The 26361-nt window shown below is 36.6% G+C and overlaps 1 protein-coding gene across 2 annotated transcripts; it reads left to right on the top strand.

The window, feature by feature from the left end:
* The first annotated feature begins 8636 nt into the window (after positions 1-8636).
* On the top strand, positions 8637-26273 carry LOC149957647 (SEC14-like protein 2). 2 transcript variants are annotated; one of them, XM_090165666.1, is made up of 11 exons: positions 8637-8825; positions 14038-14107; positions 15401-15444; positions 15516-15578; positions 16079-16267; positions 17836-17914; positions 18275-18355; positions 22582-22668; positions 24080-24189; positions 24785-25070; positions 26047-26273. In XM_090165666.1, the coding sequence occupies exons 1-11, from the start codon at positions 8715-8717 to the stop codon at positions 26148-26150; spliced, it is 1224 nt and encodes a 407-aa protein (XP_090021792.1). In that variant the 5' UTR covers positions 8637-8714; the 3' UTR covers positions 26151-26273. The 2 variants fall into 2 exon arrangements, with proteins under 2 accessions (XP_090021792.1, XP_090021793.1); XM_090165667.1 differs by having other exon boundaries at positions 18275-18325.
* The last annotated feature ends 88 nt before the right edge of the window (positions 26274-26361 follow it).

Below are 26361 nucleotides of genomic sequence, written 5' to 3' on the forward strand. Positions count from 1 at the left end.
CTTGCGCATTCCAACCGACCATGTTTTCAATCAGATTCAAATCCTTCGTTGGTATGCGTGCAGGATACTGTTCACATTGGAACGAAATTTCGTACCAAGTTGTTAAAATGCTCTTAATATTTTGCGTATTGGACAAAAGTTGGTTTCAATCTCTCACTTAAATATTATCTTAGAACGATATTCCAAAGATGATCATGGTCTACCCAAAGATGATCATGGTCTACCCCAATCAGATTTAAAATGAATTTTAAAGCGGTGGAGAAGATTTGTGACAACAGAGTTCTCGAGATTCTTAAAGATGTTTCAGAAAGTGAAAGAACTGTATTCAGTACCTGGTATTACTAAGAAAATCTTTGGAATCATTTCTAAGTAAAGATATGTTAGCTATTGACATAGTGTATAATATTTGGTACGTAGTATTTTTTCTTCGTCTGTGGCGTACTTGGGTTCTACATCACCCCGACTACAATGTCAAAGACAACTTCATTATTTACAATACTTACATATGTGTTGAAATAAACGCACATTCGCTAATAACCGTCATTGATAATCTGAGAGAAACAAAGCAAGAAAGGTTGTTTCTGCCCTGGGCAGCAGTGAAACGTGCGAGAGCTTTTTCAGAGCGGACCATTCATTGACGACTACGTATTCAACTGTCATAAATTTTATCATGTTGGATATAATGAACAGACTTAAACGAATTCAACTTCAAAGCGACATAGTAAGTCAATGTGAAGGCGAAAACACAAATTTAAAGTTGAGATTTCCACGGCATTGTCAGTGTCAGCGAATTGAGACAGTTTTTAAACTTCCGACAAATTACGAAATTAACGATGCAGTTGCTCGAGCCAGAGAATGCGCTTTCAACGACGCGTTGCAGCTAGGGCTGTATTCAAACTCGGAGCGAGCCTCGGAACAGCTATTTGACTGGCAGCTGCCCCCATTATCTCCGATTGATCTCTTAACCAATGATTTGAGTTGTGAGTCTGAAACTGAATTGGACTTTAAAATGTCCGAGGAAAGCTCTACTGATAGTGGCGATATTTCTAGTTTGGAACACGAAGACGACCATTCATTCGAACAATCTAGAAATTTTTCCGAAGACTTAACAAGGCTCTCTGTAATGAAGGACGTAGTAGAAAAAGTATATTTGTCAAACTTACAACAAAATGCGGTCGAACGATTATGGTCGGAAAATCTTCACTTTGTTGGTTATTGACCACTTCAGATAACTATTTAAGTAACGACCGCACTCGGAGAGTTTTTCAAGACACTTCGAAACCAAAGACACTGGTGAAATTCAAAAAAAAGCAGTAACGTCCAAAACCGTAGTTAAAAATGATTTTATCAAAATCGGCGAGTGGACAATATTTAAGAAGACAGGAGGGAAAGGATATCTTGTCGGTTTAACGCTGGGCTTTTCGTATCTGACTGGAAAGGGAAAAAGTAGAGAGTACTCTAGCCAGTAAAACCACCAAAGCAAGGAAGCCGAGGAATCGGCGTATTGTGCAACTGGTATGACTTTGACAAGAAAGGAGAACTGAAATCTAATGAAGTTCATTCTCATGGATTTTGTCATATAAAACACTACAGGGGAACGATACCGCACCCAGATACTAAACGGCTTAGTTTTAAATCAGGCAGTTGTAAAAAAGGTCCAAAAACTAAAGTGAGGCGTCTAGTCTTATCAAAATAAAAAATATACGAAAGAGTTTGAAGTTAATCTCAAAAACTAAATTTAAAAATTTTTAGTAACAAAATTTAGTAACTATTTTCTTTAAAGCACATAAGCAATTTGTGATATAAATAATATCTGTTAGATATAAAATTAACAAGATAATTATAGTATTAAAAAGAGTTAAAGTACATAAAAAATCTTACGGCGTGAAACAATGTTTATATATTTACCTGTGTACACTCTGTTTAAAAAGTCTTCGACAGGTGAAATTTTTGCCCTATTTTTAATTCTGCTAGAAAACTATAATAGTTAGATCGATGAAACCAATTGCAACTATTATTTATTTTCCAATATCTTTCGTTATTTATCGGTTTCGTCCACCAAAAATAATAGTTTTGGCAGCTACCGTCAAAACTCATTTTTGACAACTTTTTAATAATAATAATAATAATTTTATTCCATCGATCAAAATTTTTTTTTACAGTTTTACAGGAAGGCCAAGTCGACTTTTTTATCGGTTTCATCCGCCAAAAATTAATAGTTTGGCCGGCTACCGTAAAACCTCATTTTTTGACCACTTTTTAAATATTGGTTCTACGGCACTGACTCGCGTGTTTTTACCTCTCCGAGGGGACAAAGTCCCCTAGGAGGGGTTATACAACGACCGGGTCTGTCTGTGGGTCTGTGGGTGGGTCTGTGGGTAGGTCTGTGGGTGGGTCTGTTGGTGGGTCTGTCTGTCTGTCAGGACTGCGAACGCGTTCGCATTTTCGGTGCAAAGTGTAATCACTGCGTACGCAGTTTCTCAAAGGGTTGGCAAAACCACCGTGTGACGGTGAGCGTTAACGGATGCATTTGCGGTTTGGTTTGGATGGTGTTTTTTCGCTCACCGTCGTGACGGTTTGGTGTATTACGTTTTTGTAATGTTTATGCGTAGGTTGTGAGTGTTGAATTTGTTGTGTTTGTGTTCTGATGGTTGTGCATGTTGAGTCTGTTGTGTTTATATGGCCGTTTTCTCTCCAACTTCTTCTTAATGACTTTGGGACGGACCGAGTGCTGAGTGTAATGCTACCTCTCAACGTCCAATGGCAGGGTTTCCACCAGTTGTACACGGTATTCGTCTTAGTATCAATTTGCGATCGCATCGGGCGGGATTTGAACCCGAGACCTCCTGATTGACAGGCGGACGTTCTACCACAGAACCACCGACACTTGTTACGCCTTATTGAAAATTAGACCTTCAGCTTTATCGGAAGCGTATTTAATAGAGTAGGAAATTTTGGTTTAATTGAAATAGAATTGAAATTGAAATTATTGCATCGAAGAAATTCTAATTTAGCGTTTCTCTATTGATTAAAAACAAATGCGCCACCCAGGTTTCGAACCCAGACCATTCGGCTTGGCAGTCGAGCGCTCTACCACAGAACCACCGATAGCTGCTTAGATTCACTGAAATTAAGACAGGCATCGTAAGCATAATAGGTAATAAAGTCTTTTTTTATTAATGAATTTATGAAGGCCTAATCTGGTATTTTTTAAAGGTTAAATCTTGTTTTAGCGCAGTCAGCCGAGATTAGAGGGTTAAAGGGTAGACCCTGTGGGTGGTCCACTTTCTTAACGACCTATATATAGTTCTGTTAATTCAAAGGAGATAATTTAACGTTAATTGCTTTAAGAGCTGGCGGTTAGTCAAGTGGCTCTCTGTGCTTTGTTGATGGTAAGGTTTTTGCTTCTTGTAAATACATTTGGGGTGGATATTTGGATATCTACGATTTCTAACGCTGTCAATGATTTCTTGGGTGTGCGAGTCATTATATGATATTGGAAATTGGACGGCATTGGTCTTTTTCATGTGGTATGCGTCACAACGTCAACAGGAAGTGAACGAGTCGTCCACTACCAGATATCTACGGTATCTTCATCAAGGGCGAGTGTTGAAATAAAATGAGCGTTAAAGATGCGGCAAGTATTTCGTAAGCGAGTAATTCCAAAAAGCCTCTGTAGATATTTCTTTCATTAAAATTTGCTTCGTATTATATTTAACTGATAAACTTGTTCTGTAAAAGGGTTTAATTCAATTGTGCATTTTTATAGTACGTCTAACTTACTGTTGTAACTACTTAACTTATGATATTCTGAATAAATTAAAATTGGTCGTTTCGTCTCAATTATTTTAATTATAATTAAAATTTTATACCGGGCGGGATAGAAATGGGTTAATATTTTTAACAAATAACTCTAAATTGCGGAGATATATCTTTAAGGGTTATCTCGATAAATTAATACCACTAGGGACAATTCTTCCGAGGAGAGGTATATTTTGGCTTGCCAACTTGTTGAATTCACAATGGTCGATTCAAATATAGAAAGTGGAAAAAATGTCCCTCTACAACCAACGGTTGAGAAGTTATCGCGTTTACAAACTTTCGTCGAAATTGGGAAAGACCTAAAATGCACCAAGCGATTATTAATAACGCAACTTCGACAGCGATCCAACAACATGTTTAATTAAAGGCTGGTTTAAAAGCTTTAGCGTATAAAAAAGAATATTCCTAAAACCACTTGCCAAGTTGTTCTTGGGATTTGTTTTTTTTTTAAACCGGCCTTTAATTAAATATATTTTCAATGTTATTGAATCGCTGTCGAAGTTGCGTTATTAATAATCGCTTGATGCATTTTAGGTGTTTCCCAATTTCGACGAAAGTTTGTAAACGCGATAACTTCTCAACCGTTGGTTGTAGAGGGAAAATTTTTCCACTTTCGAAATATGAATCGACCATTGTGAATTCAAAAACGCGCGAGTCAGTGGCGTAGAACCAATATTTAAAAAGTTGTCAAAAATGAGTTTTGACGGTAGCTGCCAAAACTATTATTTTTGGTGGACGAAACCGATAAATAACGAAAGATATTGGAAAATAAATAATAGTTGCAATTGGTTTCATCGATCTATCTATCATAGTTTTCTAGCAGAATTAAAAACAGGGCAAAATTTTCACCTGTCGAAGACTTTTTAAACAGAGTGTACACTATGTTTAAAAAGTCTTCGACAGGTGAAATTTTTGCCCTCTAAATTCGCGTTCATACATGGAAATTTTACGGGATTCGATGTTGTCTTCGTTGGCCGCTATATACGACCACGATGAAATTGGGAAGTAAGATGGAAATCCTATTAACAACCGTAGTCTTATTAATACTAATATTGATTTATCGTGTAGCGTCTATTTCAAGCAAGACAACTGCCCTGCACACACGGCCCGAATCGTCATGGCGGTTTTGGACGAACAAGGCTGTCACGTTTTGCCTTGGCCGCCCTTGTCTCCCGATTTGAATCCAATCGAGAACTTGTGGAGTTTGATCACCTCTTTAATGGAGAAGAGAATTCCGCGAGACGATGAGGACCTCAAGAACATGGTGATCGACGCATTCAACCGTGTGCCGCCTAATTATTTACGATCTTTGACGAATTCGTTCCGTCGAAGATTGAGGGAATGCGTCAGGAGAAGGGGAGACATGATTCCATACTAATTTCAATGCGTTGCCATATTTAAAAATAACGGGTTTGTTTTTAAATTGATATTGTTGTTCCAAAAAAATAAATATAATTTTTCTAAATTAGAGTTATTTCTGTGCAATCAATTGCTTTTTATCAGTCACTACAAAACGTATTTACAAAAATGTTACTGAAATACACATTCAACTCGTATAGTAAACTTAAAATTTCCTTGTTACGACCTTTTTGAATATCTTTATAGCCCTCCACTATAGTTTAAGTTTTAATTGATCGCAGTTACGACTACTTTGAATAACCTCATGGCACGAACGAGGTTGCCAGCTCCTTTAATTACTGTCAATTATTCTTGGGTTAAGAACATTAAAATCCTTACTCTTCGCGACAAAATATGCCCGTCGATTGTAATAAAATGTCTGAGTGAAGTAAAAAAGTGGGGCCAAGATAAACTTTTCCTTCGCTTAGCCATTATTGCAAAAATGAAATTTTAATTTTGAATGTTTTTGTTTTGAGCCTGAGGGGGCCCCTTTCGAAATCGGGGCCCGGGCCCAATGGGAGAGACGGCACTGCTTGAGGTCCTTCTCTTTCACTGAGATGGAAATTATAACTCGGTCGTTGGAAATCTCGGAAGGACTATCTTTCGAAGAATTTCGTTCCACCCCAAAAGTGCTGCGGTTAAAAACCCTTGATTCTTAGGATACGCCTTATGCCATCTCAGTGACTGATGATACGATTCTAACCGCGTCGTAGATCGTTTTGGTTTCTGAAAACAGCCATCAAAGCGCCAGAAAACGATCGCGATTTCTAGGCTTGTCGTTATTTCTTAATGTTTAGCTCTCAGAGATCGCTCCCGAATCGTCGGCAGCGGTTTTTGTATTTGCAGTAAAGAGCAAAATCGTTTTAAAACGAATATAAGCAGAAACACTCACTCGATCAGATTCCAACAATATCGACGATTTTTCTATTGAACGGATCTCATTTAAAGCTATTTCGACAGAGCCATTCGCAGGAAAGGTTCCTTTAAGAATATATTTTTTTATATACGCTATAGCTGTTTAAAAGCTATTTGCGTTATATTTTTTTATAATAATTGTTACCACAATTTTAAGCCATTCGTTAGATAAATTAATTTTGAATGTGGTTGAATCGCTGTCAATGTTGGGTTGTTATGATTAATACGCGCTTGATTCAGATTAGGTTTGTCCGAATTTAGACGAAAGTTTGTAAACGCGATAACTTCTCAACCGTTTGTTGTAGAGTGATAATTTTTCCACTTTCTAAATATGAACCGACCCTTGTAAATTCAAAAATACGTGAGTCAGTGCCGTAGAACCAATATTTAAAATGTTGTCAAAAATGAGGTTTTACGGTAGCCGGCCAAACTATTAATTTTTGGCGGATGAAACCGATAAATAACGAAAGATATTGGAAAATAAATAATAGTTGCAATTGGTTTCATCGATCTATCTCTTATAGTTTTCTAGCAAAATTAAAAAGAGGGCAAAGATTTCACCTGTCGAAGACTTTTTAAACAGAGTGTACTTGTTATGCTGGTGCTAAGGTTCCTATATTTTGAATAGTAAAATTTATTCAAATAACAAATTATTTTATTCCTTGTTAATTTAAGTCTTAACCCAGTTCTAAGGTAGCTTTGGAGTAGAAATTTTAAGAACTAATTAAGTTGGACCGGGGGCGCGCACCCATATGGCGTCGATTTTCTACTACTGTACCCTTAATTATCTATCCATTCAGTGGAATAGTTTAAATCTGTAGACTTTTTAATTCATTTTATTATTATTTTAATTTTGCTCGGTAAGTAGGTCTATCATTTTGGTGCAAAAAGGTTTTAGCGGAATTAATCGAGAAATAAACCTACTATGGGGACAATTTTAACTTAGAAATAAATTCACCAGGGGAAAAATTAACCTATAAATAAGTCCACCAGGGGAAAATAAACCCACAAGGGAAAACCGTAAACCAAGAAAGAAACCCACTAGGGGATTAACTGAGAAATAAAACCATGAGGTAGAAGGAAAATTAACCGCGAAAAAATCCACTAAGAGAAACATTTACTAAAAAATAAATCCTCTAGGGGGAAATATGAACTATGAAATTAACTATTAAATTCATTATCTTCACCGGAGTGAAAATCCTACCGGGAAATAACGGTACCAGCATTTACTAGTAGTTAATTAGTCCATGGTACAAGGGTAATAACCTCACCTATTGCCAGCAGGGTGATAAAAGTAAGCGTTGTCAAGGAATAACGCCACAAGTGATAGTAACCAAACTACATGTACCTAACTGATTGCCACATAGGGAAATATACTCAAAACCTTGGTAAAATCGATTTATTTGAAAATTAATATCTCAAGAAATTGTCGTTCTCACCAAAATATGTTTGCAACAACATGATCCTCATCAAATACACTTTCCAAGAAAGTAATATTTGAATTGTGTTTAAAACTCAACGAGTAAATTCAAATTAAACACCCCGGAAAAGGTAAAAAATACCAACAACGATAGGGGAAACTAACGTTTATTGGAATAGAGTAAATGAAAACACGGGCTTATACCTTTCAATAAGTGTAATACCACTGAAAATATTTATTATCAGTGAAGACCTTTTAAAAATATAATACTAAATTATCCCTGTTTAAATTGTGTAATACGTGTAATATAAGAAATTCTCGCTTTGAAAATTTAATATCCGTTAATTCATAATAATATTTTTTAATCCCGTCTTTAGCTATGTAATCCCATTGAATACATCATAATACTATAATAATCTATAAAATTCTTGGACTATTATTTAAAAATGTATAATTCCAAAGTTTTTTTGGGTAATCCGTATTATTTTCTTTAATCCGGTTTAATCCCATTGAATATACCATAATACTGTAATAATCTTTAAAATTCTAATAGCATTACTTCAAAATGAATAATTCCAATTTTTTTGGTAATCCGTATTATTTTCATTAATCCGATTTAATCCCATGAAAATGTTAATCTGCATGGTGTACACTTTTTCAGCAAGTAGTTTCCCTCTCGATTTCTGCTTACTGTGATCTCCATTTTCGCTCACCCTGTATATGTTTTGAATGGATGATTTCTAAAACGTTCGCCGTGTGAACATGTGTTAAGTACGAAAACTGTACTTTCCCTTAACGCCTATGCACCGAGTTTGGTATCTAATAAGGGCCCTAAGCAAATTTAATATCTAGATTACGTAAGTTGAAAGGGTAACCCTCAACGACCTCCTTTGGAGCAGCTGGCGTATCACTGGTTTAATTTTCAAGCAACGCAGATTGTGTCATTATTTCCCCACTTCTTAATCAGAAGGAAGCCGGATAAGCGGAATGCCGAAGAGGGCGTTCCACTTCAAAAGGACGTTCACTTTCAACAGATACGAGCTGATAAGACGCATACATTGCAAATATCCAACAGATAGAGTTACGACGCATTATTATTCCGACAGGCAAAGACTCAAAGTTGCCCAACACAATCCGGAACAAAAATAACAACGGAATAATGATTTACGACAAAGCCGTGTGGGAATACCAAATTTCGGACACGGTCAAGAAAATTCGGGCCGAGTACGTCGAAGAATTCACTACCAAACAAAAAGCCAAAATCAAAGAGGTAAGGGAAGTCTTACAACAATTTTCGAGTCTTGACTTCAGTCATTATTAGAATCTTCGAAATCGTATCCAATTTTCGTCTACATTGATATCTACCAGTTTTATTAGTTGATGTACCAACTACCAGATAATTTATGGGTTGTTCATTCAATTAATTTATACTTGAAAACTAAGCCTTTCCCATTCAATTGCTTTTACCTTTTACTTTAAGTTAGAACAAAGTGTTTGGAAAAATGGGGGTAGTTATTGTAGGGGTAGTAATTAATTGTGGAGGTGGCTATTGTAGGGGGTAGTTATTGTTGGGGTAGTAATTGCGGGGCATGTTTTTATAGGGGTAGTAATTGCGGGGGTAGTTATGGTAGGGTAGTGATTTGGGGGTAGTATAATTGTGGGAGTAGTAATTGTGGGAGTAGTGATTGTGGGGCCAGTGTCTTCATTTAAAATACCCCATTGTCCACTCAGCCAATTCTGTACTGTAGTATTATAGGAGTTTTTTTCTCCAAGTTTACGCAATGAGTTGTTTAGAGAAATCTTCTTCGAACGAATCATCTTCAACAAACATAAAAAGAACGCCCTCGAGAAAGGCGCACGCGTACGAATTTTGCTTTAGACAGTAGAAATAGAGACCTCGATAAACTTTTCACCCTAAAAAAAATCAACGTCGTTCCTGGTGGCGGGGGATAAGGCGACGTTAACACTTGACTACGAGGTGCCAGAGTTCTCAGGAAAAATAAGCATTAATCCAAAATTGGAAAGTTAATTCTTATTTGTTACTTAATGCAATTTTTATCTATAGGAAAAGCATGGATGACGTCTTATGACGAAATGGTGCCAAGTTATTATAGTGGTATTAAGCGCGAACAACAACGAAAACGTTTAACTTTTAATATACACTGTTAAAAAAAATTGTTCTAATTTGAACAAATCGCCGTTCAGAAGGTTGTCCCTGTAACAGAACGCCATTTTGTTCTAATATGAACCAAAAATACTCGTTCGATAAAGAACGATGGTTGATGGTTTAATATTGAACTTAGATGTTCTATATTGAACAAACCTTCTTTGTTCAAATTATAACGTTTTGTCGTTTGCGGTGGAACGCTTTGTCGTTCGCCGTGGATCATTTTCTCGTTCGACTTGGAATGTTTTATCGTTATCCAATACAAAGAGTACATAAAGTTATTGCTTTCAAAATCATAGCTCATGTCCCCCTACCGGCGGTTCATCATGCTAAATTAATGAAAGTAACCTAACCCAACCCATTGCCCACCGAAAAGGAAAACCAGGCCTAAAACTAGATAATTTGTATTTAGTTCCAACCTCAACTATAACCATCTTAATAAACTTAAAATATCTACCCCGAAAGTGATATGCGTTAACTAAATAAAACCTTTTCATAGCGATATTACATTCTATTCTTAGCCGAAAGGCCGAGAACTGGTAACAAACGATTTTAGAATTTATTTCTATGCTGAAAACGTCAAACCAAATTGCAGTATATTTCAAAATATTTTCTGTAAATTTTAATTCTGGAAGTTGGGCAATTACATTTCCGAACGAATTTCGTCTAACTTGCCAATCAAAAAAATATATACTTAAAAAAACGGTGCGTGTCCTATATATTCGGACCTTTCACAACCCTTTTTCGTTTTCCACTTCGTTAGGACACGGAGGTTATTTATATCGTTATTTGTGTGAAGTTTCTTTTCAATAGGTGGGGTAGTTTCTAAGAAACCGCGTTACAGACCTAACGCCATTTGAGTCGCTAGTGAAGGAGCTACGCTCCAACAATGAAATTGAATCTTCGGTAAATTTTCAAATACACTGTACACACAACTACAAAACAACTTCATAACAACATGTTCTAACTCACCCTGTAAATAAATTACTACGACTAATAGTTTAATCAACCAGTACACTAACTTAAAACTACATAATAATTAATGTACGAAAAAACAACCTATTACAAAGCTCACTCTAAACCACTCATTTATTACTTTATGAATGTTATACTTGTTTGTTACTTTTGACCATATGAAGTTTTCCGCAAAATAGTGTCACACTTATTTGTTCCTTTTTGCCTTACGACGTTTTCCGCAAAATTGTGTCACACTTATTTGTTACTTTTGGTCATACGTTATAGTGTCACTCTTATATGTTAGTACATGTACATGAAACCAATACAAAGAAATCCATAAAGGATTGTGTGTAAAACCTGTTCTAAGGGGAACGATCTCCTAGCTATTGAAACGAATCTATTCTATTGTGTAGTTTACAAGCCTTCCTCCAGAGGGCGAAAGAGCATTCGTTCTTATTTGAACGAAATAAAATATCTTGAACACACCGTTCTTTGTTACATACCTTTAGAACGCTATCGTTCATTTTTGAACAGATTGTTCTAAGTTGAACGTCTTCTGAACGAATTTTTTTAACAGTGTAAAAAATCGGGCTTTGGTTATTATTTTTGATCTACTTTGGTTTACTTAACGAAGTCTTAACTGTTTTCATAAATCTTGCCGGGAAAAGTTATAAGACGTTACAAATTATAAAACGGTTTGGAAAAATCGATCAAAAACATTTGCGAAAATATCGTGATGACTCTGAGAAAGCCCAGATTTTTGACCTTTTCTGCTCAATTTTTAACGTGGGCTGGTTTTCAATATAAATGTTCAACTTGAACCTCGAAGCAACCAACTTGGAACATTTTACACAACCAATTTTAAGATTCAAATGATAAGCGGTCAGGATTGAAAAGAAATTGATTAACTTTGATTAAAAATATGAAAAAAATCTATCGGGTAATCTAAGATAAAGCAGAGAGTAGCATAGTTTTTTACCGAAAACTACCAGGTTGCAAAATAAAGTATGCTAAGCTTTTTGAGATTCGTACGAGCTTTATAGAAATCGTAGATATTTCGAAACTATGGCGATAGCAATTATATGGCCATATAACCAAACGAATGAACTCGCTCCATGTGAGCAGTTTTCGAGCAACGTTTGATCTTCATTTCAATTTGATATTATTCAAAGGATTTTTTGGCTATGAGTTCGTTAATAGTGTTTGAAGAACATCAACCACTTTGCAGTAGTGGTGATGCTACTGCGCCTAAAACTTGCATTGGTCATAGTTATTGTAATTATCAAATTATTTTTATAAGATATCTTTGGATAAGACAGGACGGTTAACTCGCCCCTAGAAATCGTGTAATGGGAACTTGTCGGAGAGTTCCCCTACGCATTTTCCAGAGGTCAGTTAATATGTCTATAAAATGTAAACTTTTATTTTCGAGGTACAAACGACGCTTTCTGTTATATTTGATCATATAAAATATAATTTTTTTCTATGATTGAAATGCCTATATCGCAACCTTACACTATCATTTTATGATCAGTTTATGTTTAGTTAATCGTTGGTCAGTTTACGATTTGTATAGTTTAGTTAGAAACGTGGAAACTTGGCACGCCATGTTATAATCTGTGTAGCTTTGGTCAGAAGCGTGCAAACTGTGAAGAATATATTATTATTTTGTTTAATAGCGTGCGATCAGGACCTACGTAACTTTGGTCAGGATGGTGAAATCTTGAACCATGCAGTTTGGTGAAAAGCGTGCAAAATTGGATTACTTCGGGTCAGTTTTTTTAACAGTGATCTTCAAGCGGCTGACGTTACAAACGGGAACGTCTAGGTTTACCAATGAACTGAAATGGCAGTCTGCATTTCTCGTTTAAACTTCTAGAAGGGTTTGCTTCAATTCTATATTAACAACTACAATTAGGTCGTGTAATACGTCTGGAATATTTGGATTTTTCACGTGATTAGCTAAGCGTAACGCCATATAGTTAGGCTTAAGAAATGCCTTAAAAAAGCCTGATGTTCTCTACGTATTAGTTAGGTTATTTTATCTTTTAAATTGATAGTATTTATAGGTCATATGTCTACTAGTCAAAAAGTATAGCTAGGCTCAGGCAATCTTTCCGAAATTCGATATTCTGACTTGGAGATAATAAACTTATTTCTATAGAAATAAATTAGATAAGTATTTTTTGAAGTGGGATGAGTAACAATTGGTGTTTTGGAAAACAACAGGCAAAATCAATAGTACTTTTTAGAGTTTTACTCTCACTCGAGCCCGTATTAAAAATTATCGTACTAAGAGCTCAACCTTGAAACCGAGCTCGAGACTGATTTTGGTGGTTTTCATATCTGAGGTGAGCCCGATCCCGAAACCGATTTAAATACTGTTTTCGTATCTGAGGATGAGCTCGATTCCCTTCCAATTCGTGATATTGTTTAGCCCTAAGCCCGCGTTCAAAATTTATTTTGGCAAAAAAAAAGCGTTAGAAGATAGCGCGGCCTATCGCCGTCTGGATTCCAGGGCTCAGGGCTGCCTAACCGCCTCCGACTGTCTTCCAGGTGTGCCAGTGAGACCGGAATGGAGCTCGAAAACACTAATAGGGCTATTTGCTACCGAAAGGGTTTAATTATATCATGTTGAGCAGAAGTACAATATAGTGAGACCGAGCTCGAGGCCACCATTTTCTTTTTGTAAGTGACTATAGTGAGACTGAGACCGAGATCACATGTTGAATCTAATTGTTGCGAGCTCGAGCCCGAGACCAAGTTCATATACAGGGTGATTCAATGGTCAGTACAGAAATGTCCGGTGGTTGTAGGGTATGAGGTGAGAAGTATGGAGGTTTTGTCGCGTTTCTCTGCGACGAGTTTAAAGAGCGCTAGAGGGCTTCAAAAATTGACCTACTACCCCCTGGAAGTTGACTGCTGTAAGCACTCACCCACGAAGCAGGAAAAAAACTATTTCAGGTCTTATTACCTACCCATTCGAAACTATCACGCCCCTGAAATATTTTTTTTTCTGCTTCGTGCGTGAGTGCTTACAGCAGCCTACTTCCAGGGGGTAGTAGACCAAACTTTGAAGCCAAGTTATCGAGACAAACATTTTGAAGATCGAGATAAACATTTTGAAGGTCAAGATAACCATTTTCAAGGTTGAGATAGCCATTTACAAAAGACAACCCTATAAATTTGGGCACCTCTGCTGTAAATTACAGAAACCGCGCCCTCCAAAGTTCAAAACAAAATATCGCATTTTAATTATTATTTCTCAAAGTATTCGTGTTTCATCAACATTAACATACATTTCTTTGAAGCACCAACTAAGTGTACACTCCTTTTAACGCGTTATCTTTCTTCGTAGCTCCGAAGTCGAGTGGACGATGAACTGGAACAACAACACGACGATTACTTCCTTCAGAAGTGGCTCGTAGGTGAGCAATACCGTATCCATTCTTGGCAATTCATTTCAACAGCTACATTTGGATCACGTATTAGTCTGTTCTCTAGGGATTGATATAAAAAATTCCACCTTTAATCTTAGGTTGTTCCGAGGAAAAATGATATAAATGCATTAACCCCGTTTTTGAGATCATCATTGTCTTTCTTTATCAAATCAATATTTCGATGTCAAGCTTATTCATTTTATAAAATATATAGTCGATTTTCTCCTGGAACCAACCATAAATAGTTAATTAAAAAAACCACTTACATGTTTTTCTTAAGTTCTTTTTATAGAATTTAATTAATACGGTAAAACCGCATTTCATTGTAAATTTTTGGAATTTTGGTTAGTTAGAAATTAACTAAATGCTGATATAGGCCGTTTTTCCAAATGCAACTTTAGGCTGTTTTCATGAATGCAGATAAAGATTGATTTCCCAAATGTAGATATAAGTGGTTTTCCCAAACTCGTATATAGATTGTTACCCTAAATAAAGGTATAGTTTATTTCCCAAATAAAGGTAAAGTTTATTTCCCAAATGTAGGTATATTTGATTTCACAAATGTTCTTGTAGGTATATTTCATTTCCCAAATGATCTTGTAGGTATATTTGATTTCCCAAATGTTCTTGTAGGTATATTTGATTTCCAAATGTACTTGTAGGTATAAATTATTTCTCATGTGTACTTGAAGATTTATTTTATTTCCCAAATGTTCTTGTAGGTATATTTGATTTCCCAAATGTTCTTGTAGGTATATTTGATTTCCCAAATGTACTTTTAGGTCCTTTTCCGAAATGCTTATATGAGTAGTTTTCCGAAATGCAGATAAAGGTGGTTTTCCTAATATATAGCTGGCTTTTTCATTTTACTTACAATTTTTGGGCGCTGAAGAGTTCACATATATGCAAATATGTTTTGTTTCCCAAATTCAAAAAAAACAGTTTAAATAGGCAGACTTGATAATATTATAGATGGCGGAACAATAAATTTGTTGTTATTGAAACGCTTCCAATGTCCTAGAATGGAAATTCGCCAGTGATGACGTATAACCAGGGTTTATTTTGTTTTGAATATTTTAGGAGCTTAATTTTGCTTAATTTTTTTATGAAAGAATATTTCAAGAATAAAAAATGTGTAATTGAAAGGTGAATTTTCACGCTGATTTAAACGATACAAATATCTCAATTTCATGAAAACTGTGTTGATTCTTCAATTGCTTTATATTATAACCAAACAACATTCAGTTTGCCCAAATTAATTATATTTTTATTTAAATACAGCTAAAAAATGGGATCTCAACGCTGCAGAAATCATGCTGAGAACGGTAACAAACTCAGTTAATTTTTACGCCTAATATCAGCCATCATATCATAAATTGCATCAATAACATTTCAGCATTTGAAATGGTACAAAGAGTGGAGAGTCGAGCAAATTCATAAAGAGTACGAGCCAACCGAGGTTAGTTATTCAGAGATACGATTTATTGAAATAACAACAGATTTTTCCTTGCTTTACATACTGGGTATCTTGATTTGCTCGATCTGAGAAGAGATTTTCGTGAAAAACTCTAAAACGTAGAATTAAAAAAAAATGTGTTAGTAAAGTCTTGATTATTTTTGGAGAAAACATTATTTATTTTAATTAATGTAAATTTTAAATTAAAATGGCACCAATTTAAATGGTTTGGCTGGAAATGCCCAATTTTTTACTATCTTTAAAAAACAACTTCTAAAACTATTTTCGGAGAGCTTTTTCAAATGTTCAGTTGATTAAAATTCGATATAAAGCACGGCAAAAATAATATAAATTAGATAAATTTAATACTTCTGCGTTTGAATCTGGTGGCGCCACCTAGAAAGACTTCGCTCGCTTGGCCTATATAAAAATCAAACCTTCAATGGCGTTACCCCCCGCGAAAGGATTTTCTCTCTTCTTACACGTGTATCGATCTGTTGCAGGTTTTGGACAAGTACGTGCCACTAGGAAAGATTGGCGAGGACAAAACTGGGCGTCCCTTTTACATTCTCCCTTTGGGCAGAGCGGACCCAATCGGACTTCTTTCGGCGCAAACCTGCAACGACATCCTCAGATTCGCCACTTACAACTTGGAATACGGAGAGCGACTCCTGGCGATGCATACCGAGAAAGTTAGCGTAACTAAGTACTTCGAAAGCTATAAGAAAACCATTAGAAATTGGTGTTTTTGAATAGAGACATACATTCGAAGGATAATCTAACCATTCCCATTGGAACCATTTCCATTCTTATCCCATTTTGGTTAAAATATTTGTTTTCAGGCCATTCCCACTCCACTTCCGTTCAAATATTGGTTTTCCAACCATTCCTATTCCACTTCCGTTCAAATGTTTGTTTTCCAGCTATTCCCATGATCCCATACGGTTTACGTTATAACATTTGTTTTACATTAATTCCCATCCCTTCCCATTCCACTGCCATTTAAATATTTGTTTTGTAGCCATTCCCATTCCACTTCCGTTCCAATGTTTGTTTTCCAACCATTCCCATTCTTCTTCCGTTAAAATATTGGTTTTCCAAACATTCCCATTCCACTTCCATTCAAATATTTCTTTTCAATTTGCCATAATTTCGCATTCCCGCCCATTCACTTTTCAAAATAAACCAATCAGATTGAAATTTTATTCCTTAACTCAAAATTACCTTTTATACTGATTCCCATACTCAAAATTACCTTTTATACTGATTCCCATACTCAAAATTACCTTTTATACTGATTCCCATACTCAAAATTACCTTTTATACTGATTCCCATACTCAAAATTACCTTTTATATTGATTCCCATACTCAAAAACTACCTTTTATACTGATTCCCATACTCAAAATTACCTTTTATATTGATTCCCATACTCAAAAATACCTTTTATTTTGATTCTCATACTCAAGGTTATCTGTTATTTTGATTCCCATACTCAAAAATACCTTTTATTTTGATTCTCATACTCAAGGTTATCTGTTATATTGATTCCCATACTCAAATCTTTTTTTTTTCACTGACTTCCATACTCAAAATCACCTTTTCCATCCATTCACAAAAAACACAATTACCTTTAGCATTCATCAGGCCTTCATTAAGACCTTTTGGGGCCCTGGGCTAAATTATTTCTTAAGACCTTTGCGATCCAAAACGGTCAGCCATTGTATGTCCGTTATCTAAATTCAACTATTTAATAATCAAACCAAAACTTTTTATTTCAAAAGTATAACATAGGCCCACTGAAAATTAGATTTTTACTGACGTTAGGCTTTAGAAACTGTTGGTACCGTATGATACGCGATGTAGCGATGAGTCAAATTACTTTGGACGTAACTAAAAGATACATAATATTAAATGAGCATAAATAATATTTAACTAACTAAACCCTAATCCCTAGAGTAGAGGTTGTATGGCTGGCCTTTCCTTGTCCCCGAAACTGACTGGGGGCCATGGGCTGTAGCCCATTTAGCCCATGCCTTAAGACGGCCCTGGCATCCATTCCGTAACCAAAAATTATATTTCAACTTGATCCCGTTCATTCTCGCGGTATTTCTACGGTTACCGTATTAAATGATAAAAACCCGTTTCCACGTAGCTCTCTATTGCTTATGCCCAACTGAACCATAACTTTTTTCTCTTGGATATATAATATCTATCGATAATTATATCAATTTCTTCTAAATTATGTTTCTTGTCTACAGCACGGCAAACTTATAAAATCTTACATGGCTATTGTGGACATGGAACATTTTCACTACGGAGTCGTTGTTTGGAAGTCAGGTAAGAAATCGCTATGGTTCTTTTAGACGCAACTGTTCGTATAATAGTAGAGCTTTTAAACTTTTAAAATTCCTCTTTTTAAAATTTTAATAAATGTTATTTTTTAAAGTTAAAATTATGATTTTAAATTCGAATTTTTCAAATGGGAGATTTCAAATTTCCCAAATAGGATATTTCAATTTTTTTTCCCAAAATTTGATTTTTGATCTTCCATTTGAAATTTTTTGAAATTAAGATTTAGGATTTCTAGAATTTATGATTTCAAGCTTCAAGATTTTCGATTTTAAGATATCTGTGAAGTAAAAATAAATGTATATTGATATTAATCACATTTTTAAATATAATTACTTTTTTTAACAGTGATGGAACTAATACTTTCAATCTTTAAAGTAATTGAAGATCATTATCCAGGTATCGTTGGAAGGTTATTCGTAGTCAATAGTAAGTACAACAGGGCAGCCGACGAAAGCAGTTTATGGTCAATTTGGTCATTATCTATTGCCGACCTTTTCCCATACCATTTCAATAGCAATCGTTACCTTTATTCTATTCTATCCATTGTTGAGATTAACGGTAATAGTAAGTGTAGGAAGTGGTTGGTTTGCGTGGCTTGAAGGGCTGACCACCACCCTCCTACGCATTGTAGAATATGGTAACATTTTAAAGATTTTCTATGTTTAAATTATACCAGGCAGCTTTCGGGCCGTAGTCCTTCGTCAGCTGTCGCTATTACGGTACGGCAGACGGAGGGACAAGGTCCGAAAGCTCCCTGTAAATATTAAGTTTTAAATAAACTTCTCATATTTTTAATCCATGAAGTAGCAGTATCTATCTATCTATCTATTATATTATAAGGAGCGCTTGGTACGTTGGTCGTCGTCGTCGTCGTACGTCCGAGCTTTCAGGAATGTTTGCTTAGTCTGTCACGAAGCCAAAGGCGGGGCGGCGAGGAAAAAGCGACCCGCGGCGCAGAGGGAAACCGAGACTGCCTTTGGCTTCGTTACTGAGGTGGTTCGACTATCTATTTTCGCAAAATCTGTCGCCCCTGAGAGTAGGGCCGTGTTTGTCCCAACCCGCAATACACCTGAAATTTTCTCTCTGTTTCCGCCGCGAATTTTGGAGGGGGGGGGGTCGAATGGGGTAGTTTCGGAAACGGGGAGGTGGGAGCCGGGGGTTTCGGGGTCGTTCCGATTTGGTTGCGTTCAACGGTGAGCGATTTTTGCTGGACAGGTTTTTTGACTTCCGGTTTCGACGTCACGTTGATCCTCAGAGACTCAGCGGAAACATCGGCTGAGCGAGATGTCGTGACGTCATTCGACAAAGTTAAAGGAGGATTAGCAGACGATATTTTGTTCGTTACAGCAATTTTTAGTTTTTCTCCGTTGATAGTTGTTGAACGCAGCCCGTGGCTCTCTCGGCGTACGTTAGTCCCGTGGCCTTTTATGCATCAGTCATTGGATACCGGGGGTTTAACGGGGTACAGGAGGGATTTGGTAAGACTGCGAGTTTGAGTTATTTTTGCGAGGAAAACAGTACTACAGAAATTCTCGCATGGAGAAAAGGGGGAGAGGGTACCACGGTAATTATCACATGGGGAAAATTGGGAGGTGGGTACCACGGTAATTATAACATGGTGAAAAGGGGGAGGTGGGTACCACGGTTATTATCACATGGGAAAAATTGGGAGGTGGGTACCACGGTAATTATAACATGGGAAAAGGGGGGAGGTGGGTACCACGGTTATTATCACATGGGGAAAAGGGAAAGGTGGTTACCACGGTAATTATCACATGGGAAAAATTGGGAGGTGGGTACCACGGTAATTATAACATGGGAAAAAGGGGGAGGTGGGTACCACGGTTATTATCACATGGGAAAAATTGGGAGGTGGGTACCACGGTAATTATAACATGGGAAAAAGGGGGAGGTGGGTACCACGGTTATTATCACATGGGAAAAAGGGAAAGGTGGGTACCACGGTAATTATCACATGGGAAAAAGGGGGAGGTGGGTACCACGGTAATTATCACATGGGGAAAAGGGGGAGGTGGGTACCACGGTTATTATCACATGGGAACAATTGGGAGGTGGGTACCACGGTAATTATAACATGGGAAAAAGGGGGAGATGGGTACCACGGTTATTATCACATGGGGAAAAGGGGGAGGTGGGTACCACGGTTATTATCACATGGGAACAATTGGGAGGTGGGTACCACGGTAATTATAACATGGGAAAAAGGGGGAGGTGGGTACCACGGTTATTATCACATGGGAAAAAGGGAAAGGTGGGTACCACGGTAATTATCACATGGAAAAAAGGGGGAGGTGGGTACCACGGTAATTATAACATGGGAAAAAGGGGGAGGTGGGTACCACGGTTATTATCACATGGGAAAAATTGGGAGGTGGGTACCACGGTAATTATCACATGGGAAAAAGGGAAAGGTGGGTACCACGGTAATTATCACATGGGAAAAAGGGGAAGGTGGGTACCACGGTTATTATCACATGGGAAAAAGGGAAAGGTGGGTACCACGGTAATTATCACATGGGAAAAAGGGGAAGGTGGGTACCACGGTAATTATCACATTGTAAAAAGGGGGAGTTGGGTACCACGGTAATTATCACATGGGAAAAAGGGGGAGGAAGGGCCTTACTGGGGTACCCCGGTAATTATCACATGGGAAAAAGGGGGAGGTGGGTACCACGGTTATTATCACATGGGAAAAATTGGGAGGTGGGTACCACGGTAATTATAACATGGGAAAAAGGGGGAGGTGGGTACCACGGTTATTATCACATGGTAAAAAGGGAAAGGTGGGTACCACGGTAATTATCACATGGGAAAAAGGGGGAGGTCGGTACCACGGTTATTATCACATGGGAAAAATTGGGAGGTGGGTACCACGGTAATTATAACATGGGGAAAAGGGGGAGGTGGGTACCACGGTTATTATCACATGGGAAAAAGGGAAAGGTGGGTACCACGGTAATTATCACATTGGAAAAAGGGGGAGGTGGGTACTACGGTAATTATAACATGGGAAAAAGGGGGAGGTGGGTACCACGGTTATTATCACATGGGAAAAATTGGGAGGTGGGTACCACGGTAATTATAACATGGGGAAAAGGGGGAGGTGGGTACCACGGTTATTATCACATGGGAAAAAGGGAAAGGTGGGTACCACGGTAATTATCACATGGGAAAAAGGGGAAGGTGGGTACCACGGTTATTATCACATGGGGAAAAAGGGGAGGAAGGGCCTTACTGGGGTGGTTCGACTAAGGGGAAAAGAGTGCCACGGAAATTCACGCATGGGTAAAAGGGGTTGGGTGGCGTACTGGGGTGGAGTGCCTCGAAACACACAACTAGCTGAGGGCCCGCCTGTAAAGGGGGCTTCTCGGCTAGTCTTTTATAGAGGTCGGCGGAACAGATAAATTAACCGTCAAAATTTCGATTATTTGCGAGGGGTCGGACGTTAGCTTCTTTTGTGTACGGGGATTTAGGATTTTCCAAAAAGCCAGGATTTTTTATTGTGGATTTGTCATACAAATTCTATGGGAGGGAAATTCTTGGATCTTCGATTTGTTGATTTTTTTCCAAATTTTGTACGGGATTTGGCCAAATGTCCGACCCCCCGGTTATTTGCTTATATGTGAATATTATTCACGGTTATAAAACGATTTAATGCGCAAAAATAAGTTTTTATTCGGATAATTTTTGATTAAGGATTAACCAATAAATCGAATATTTATTATTATTGATTTTAAATATATATTCACCATGAAACAGAATTTTTAAACTTATAATTTAATTATACCAGTTACGGAAAACACTGAATTTCACAACTCTTCGCTCAGTTTATTATGCAAGCGTTTAATCGATATTAATCTATGGAATTGTCTGTGGGGGTTGTGCTACTAAAACTATCTTGATACCAATCATTAATTTACAAAATTGTAAAACTCGAGTAGGTCTTAAAAAGCCGTGATACTACTCTGCCACAAAATGATATAATCGATGTGATTCCAACTAATTCGCCCAGAGACATAGATTCCCAGAATATTCACTATCTCACTCGTTTTGTGTATATTCAAAAATCTTAAAAATTTACATAGTTATTTAAGAATAAATTGAAAATATTTATAAAATCTAATCAAAATGTTTTTCAATAATATAATTTATAATTTAAAATTAAAAAACCGAAAATATTTATCCCAATGTTAATGTTCTGCCGAAAGATAATTTTTTCTAATTACTTGTTACCTCCCCTTAGATGTGTTGTGCTCAATTTAAACCTTGTGATGATGTAATTTTTTTTTCTTGCACAATAAACAATAATAAAATTAATAATAATTGTACCCTGGACACCGGAATTAATGGCATTAAAAGTCGCTGGTTGACTTAAGCCTAAGGTGATGCCTTTAGTATAAGCCCAAGAAATACGAATAAGGGAACCGCCCATTTCTATCGTAATTACGTGGTTTACTCAGTAATTGGTAAACATCTATTTCCCACAAGCTCTCTACTGGTTACACGTTTTACCAAATGCTTGTTTTCTTGTTCTTAATTTAAATTTAGTATTAATTTCAATTAATTACGATAATTAATAGGATTAATCACGTTGTTCGAACTTGAATTACATTTCTTCATCCGTTTTTCAGCTGCCAGAGTATTTACAGTTTTATACTCGATGCTAAAACCGTTTCTCAGGGACGACACCAAAACCAGAGTTTTCATCTACAAAAAAGGTAAACATTCAGTTGGGAATAGTACTACTAGAGTTACACGCTTCACTACGGTAATCGGGAGTTCGCGGAACAAGTTCTGAAAACGAAATAAACACCATCATCTTTATCAGTAGGTGGTGGCGCCATCTAGAACGAGTCGTATCAAGCAGACTCGCAAACTATGATAGTTTTGCAGGTGTCCTTTGTCCCTTAGCATCCTTTATGTTTTTTGTGAGGGTCACTGGGAGTGATAGGAATGAAAAACAAAGCATAAAAATTAGATATTATACATATAATATGTATTAGATATTTTCTATACACGTTTCTCATTTAAATTAGGGGTTCTGTTTACTCCTTGACCCAATATGAATTATTTATTTCGAGGATCCCATTTAAGAAAAAAAAAACGGAGTAGCTTTGGGAGAATAGTAATTCTTATATTAGGCGCGCGAACTGAAAGGGACACACCGGCGTTTGAATTTAACCAGTTTCCCGCATATTTTTCCAGAATATGATTGGTCCTATCTGCTACCACGTGGTTAATCTAGGCCGGCGAAGGTAACAGAAACAAATAGCGATTATTCATAGATTGAAACAATAAAATTAACACTTAGAGCTAGCACTAAACATTTATTTTAAACCTTGTGCAGTGCGCATTGCCAACCCGCACGGCGAAAGTCTTTCTTGACTCAGGAAACCTTTACTGTTTTTGGAGTCTCAAGAATTGAAGAAAAGGTTCGAGATTCTTTGCTCAGCAGGGCACTCCTCGTTGGGATATTCCGATTATTGTGGCCCGGGAATTCCGTTGCATCACGTTCCCATCTTTGGGCTTTTACTTTCTTAAACACTGTCCGTACGGATTAACAAATTGGCATGCCCATACAGGATATTACAATATTACAAAAAACTTATACTTTCTAAAAGGTACTTAAAATGTACAAAAAAATGTTTAACCCGATAATACAGTAAAAAACCAATACTACGTAGCAATTTAAAATAAAGATATACATATACTTATACACAATTATTTACACAATTTTCACAAGCAAATTTGGGTCATGGATTTCTCTGGTCCCCTTTGGCTTTGCCTCTGCTCACGACACTATCGTATCTCACAGCGCCGCACACGGCTGTTGTCGTAATAACTAGAATAGAGTGCTGAAGTGTCTAGCCCAAAATTTCCATTTTGAAGGTCGAGATGGCTTTTTTCAAGCCCATTTCTGCAGAAATAAATAAGATAAAGTTTCAGACTGCAAGGGAGAGATGGCACAACCGATGAATGATAAGGTACCCTTGTTTTTTTTTCAAACTTGTTCAGCGGAAAACAAATTAAAAGTAAAATGGGAAGAATATGGGATTTTAAGGAATCCCTCATCACACACTCAAAAATGGGACGGTGAACTTCCAACTTACTAGAATTATTTACCTACAGACTTATGGAAGGAGTTGTTGTTGAATGATCTGGAGCCCAACCAATTTCCTGTTCATTGGGGAGGGGGACTGGTTGATGAAGTTGACGGAAATCCCTTTTGTTCAACACAAGTAAAATCGTTTGAATTTTAAATATTTGCCATAACGTTTTAAACATTTAATAAAACGTAGAAAACTAACAAAAATGTCTCGTTGGTCTGAAGACTTAGTTTTTGTTTGTTGGCCTGAAGACTTATGTTTGTTCGTTGGTTTGCAGAGTAACTTTTGTTCATTGATTTGAAGAGTATAGTTTTATTCGTTGATTTGAAAAGTTAGGTTTTTTCGTTGGTCTGAGAGATAGGTTAGGTCGTTAATCTGAAGAGTTACTTATGTTTGTTGGTCTGATGATTTAACTATGTTCCTTGGTCTGAAAAGTTAGTTATGTTCGGTGGTCTGAAGATTTGTTTATTGGCTAGTCACAGGTTGTTCGTCATTAAGTAAGGCATATTTTCTATAACCTAGTTATGTTAATTTCTTGAAAAAGCATGAAAAACTATCAAACGCGACATATTCCTAAAAATAATGAAATTGCAAGAACTTGGTTTTTATAAATCCTTGAGAGTCATCAATAGATTCGCTTGACCAAGTTGCCTTGCTTTCTGTGTTGTGTAGATTTGTACAAACTAATCCATCTTGTACTGACCACGAGGGTTGTTTTGCATTTCAGATTTGCCTGGGTGGCGTCGTTCCTAAGTCGTACTTCATGAGCCAGCAACGAGATCATTTCAAAGACAACACTTACCTTTCAGCGAGCGTCGGGGGCAGATCCACGCTGGCCGTGGACGTCGAAGTTCTCGAAGCCAAGTCCACGTTGAAGTACTCGTTCTGGACCGAAAAGCACGACATCGCTTTTGGCATCAAACGAGACAAAGTCCTCATTCTTCCAGTTAAGAAGTACAGTTGCCAACTAGTACCTGAAAAAGGACAAATGGAGTGTCAACAATCTGGAACATGTAAGAACGACCATACTTATTATTAAAAATTGCAGGGTTGTTAATTTTTTTATAATTTTTAAATCGAAGAAATCGATTTATTTATTTTAAATCAGATTTTTATTGATTTATTTGAATTTTTTTTACGTTTAAGCTTTTTTTCTTAACAATTTGTTCATAATTCGAGTCTAGGGGTAATGTAAAATTTAAATTAATCTTCAATATATTTAATTACTAATGTAAAGCCAAATTTATTTTAAGTTTGATTCGTATTTGCTGGATAACCTACTTATGCGAATTTTCTTATGCATTGAACTGTAATAGGTTATTTAAATCAATAATTTAAATCGTGAGTTATTTTAATCAAATTTCTAAAAATAAGCCAATTCTGGCAAAATAAACCAAACAGTTGCGTAGCTAGCATGGGTGACACCCGGGGCGGATATCATGGTGTGCTACTTACTAGTGTCTAGTTTGTGTAAATTTTTATTTTTTTCGAGGTAGGGTGTCACCCCCCAATCACGCCCAAGCGGGTGTAACCCGGGGTGGGCTGCCCTCTAGCTACGCCACTGAAAACAAATGAAAAATACACCAAAGACATAATCACAGTTGGGAATTACCACATTTGTTCCGGTTCTGCACCTAGTTTCACAACCAATTTATTGATGTCTATGTGATTTTCTTCTTGACAGTTAGAATGGGGAAAAATTCCAATCAGATTCCATTTAAAATAGAAGACGCTTATAAATAGTTCAGTTCAAGAAATAGCCACGGCGATATTGTTTCATCACTGTGGAAATCTAACGTTTAATCGCAAAATACTTATACTTAATTATGTTAATAAAGAGAGTTATGTTAAAATAACCTTGTAATTAGATAAACTGCTTTTTATTAGGTTATAACGTACTATAAAATCCTTATTTCAAACTTTGGATAGCAATTTATAAGCCATAATGAATCGTTAATTTATTGGTATGTTTGTATCATTCTATTTTAGATAAATTGGTCTTCGACAACACTCACAGCCTGTACAAGTGTAAAAAAGTGTTTTACCAAGTTCAAGTATTGTCCGTGGATAAGAATGTCATCAAAGAGAATTGAAGTTTCTTGCAATGATTAAGTGAATAGTGATCGATGTGTATATACATTTGTATTTTAAATTACCGATTAACGCTGTGTACTCAATATTTACTACCATATAAATAAGAGAGTTCACGAAATTAATTTTGATACTGATGGTCGAGCTGCAAACTCCAAATAAATAAGTAAGCGCGAACGAGTTCGGAAAATATCAGCAACCAAGAAAGCATAG

This window comes from Leiobunum rupestre, chromosome 2 (genome assembly GCF_980474605.1).
Source record: "Leiobunum rupestre chromosome 2, qqLeiRupe1.1.hap1, whole genome shotgun sequence".
NCBI classification, from domain to species: Eukaryota; Metazoa; Arthropoda; class Arachnida; order Opiliones; family Sclerosomatidae; genus Leiobunum; species Leiobunum rupestre.

Excerpts from the sequence above, each read along its gene's own strand:
- LOC149957647 (XM_090165666.1), top strand. The coding sequence starts at position 8,715 with ATGATTTACGACAAAGCCGTGTGGGAATACCAAATTTCGGACACGGTC. Across the intron at positions 16,268-17,835 it reads TGGCGATGCATACCGAGAAA|CACGGCAAACTTATAAAATC; the intron begins GTTAGCGTAACT and ends TCTTGTCTACAG. Across the intron at positions 25,071-26,046 it reads GTGTCAACAATCTGGAACAT|ATAAATTGGTCTTCGACAAC; the intron begins GTAAGAACGACC and ends ATTCTATTTTAG.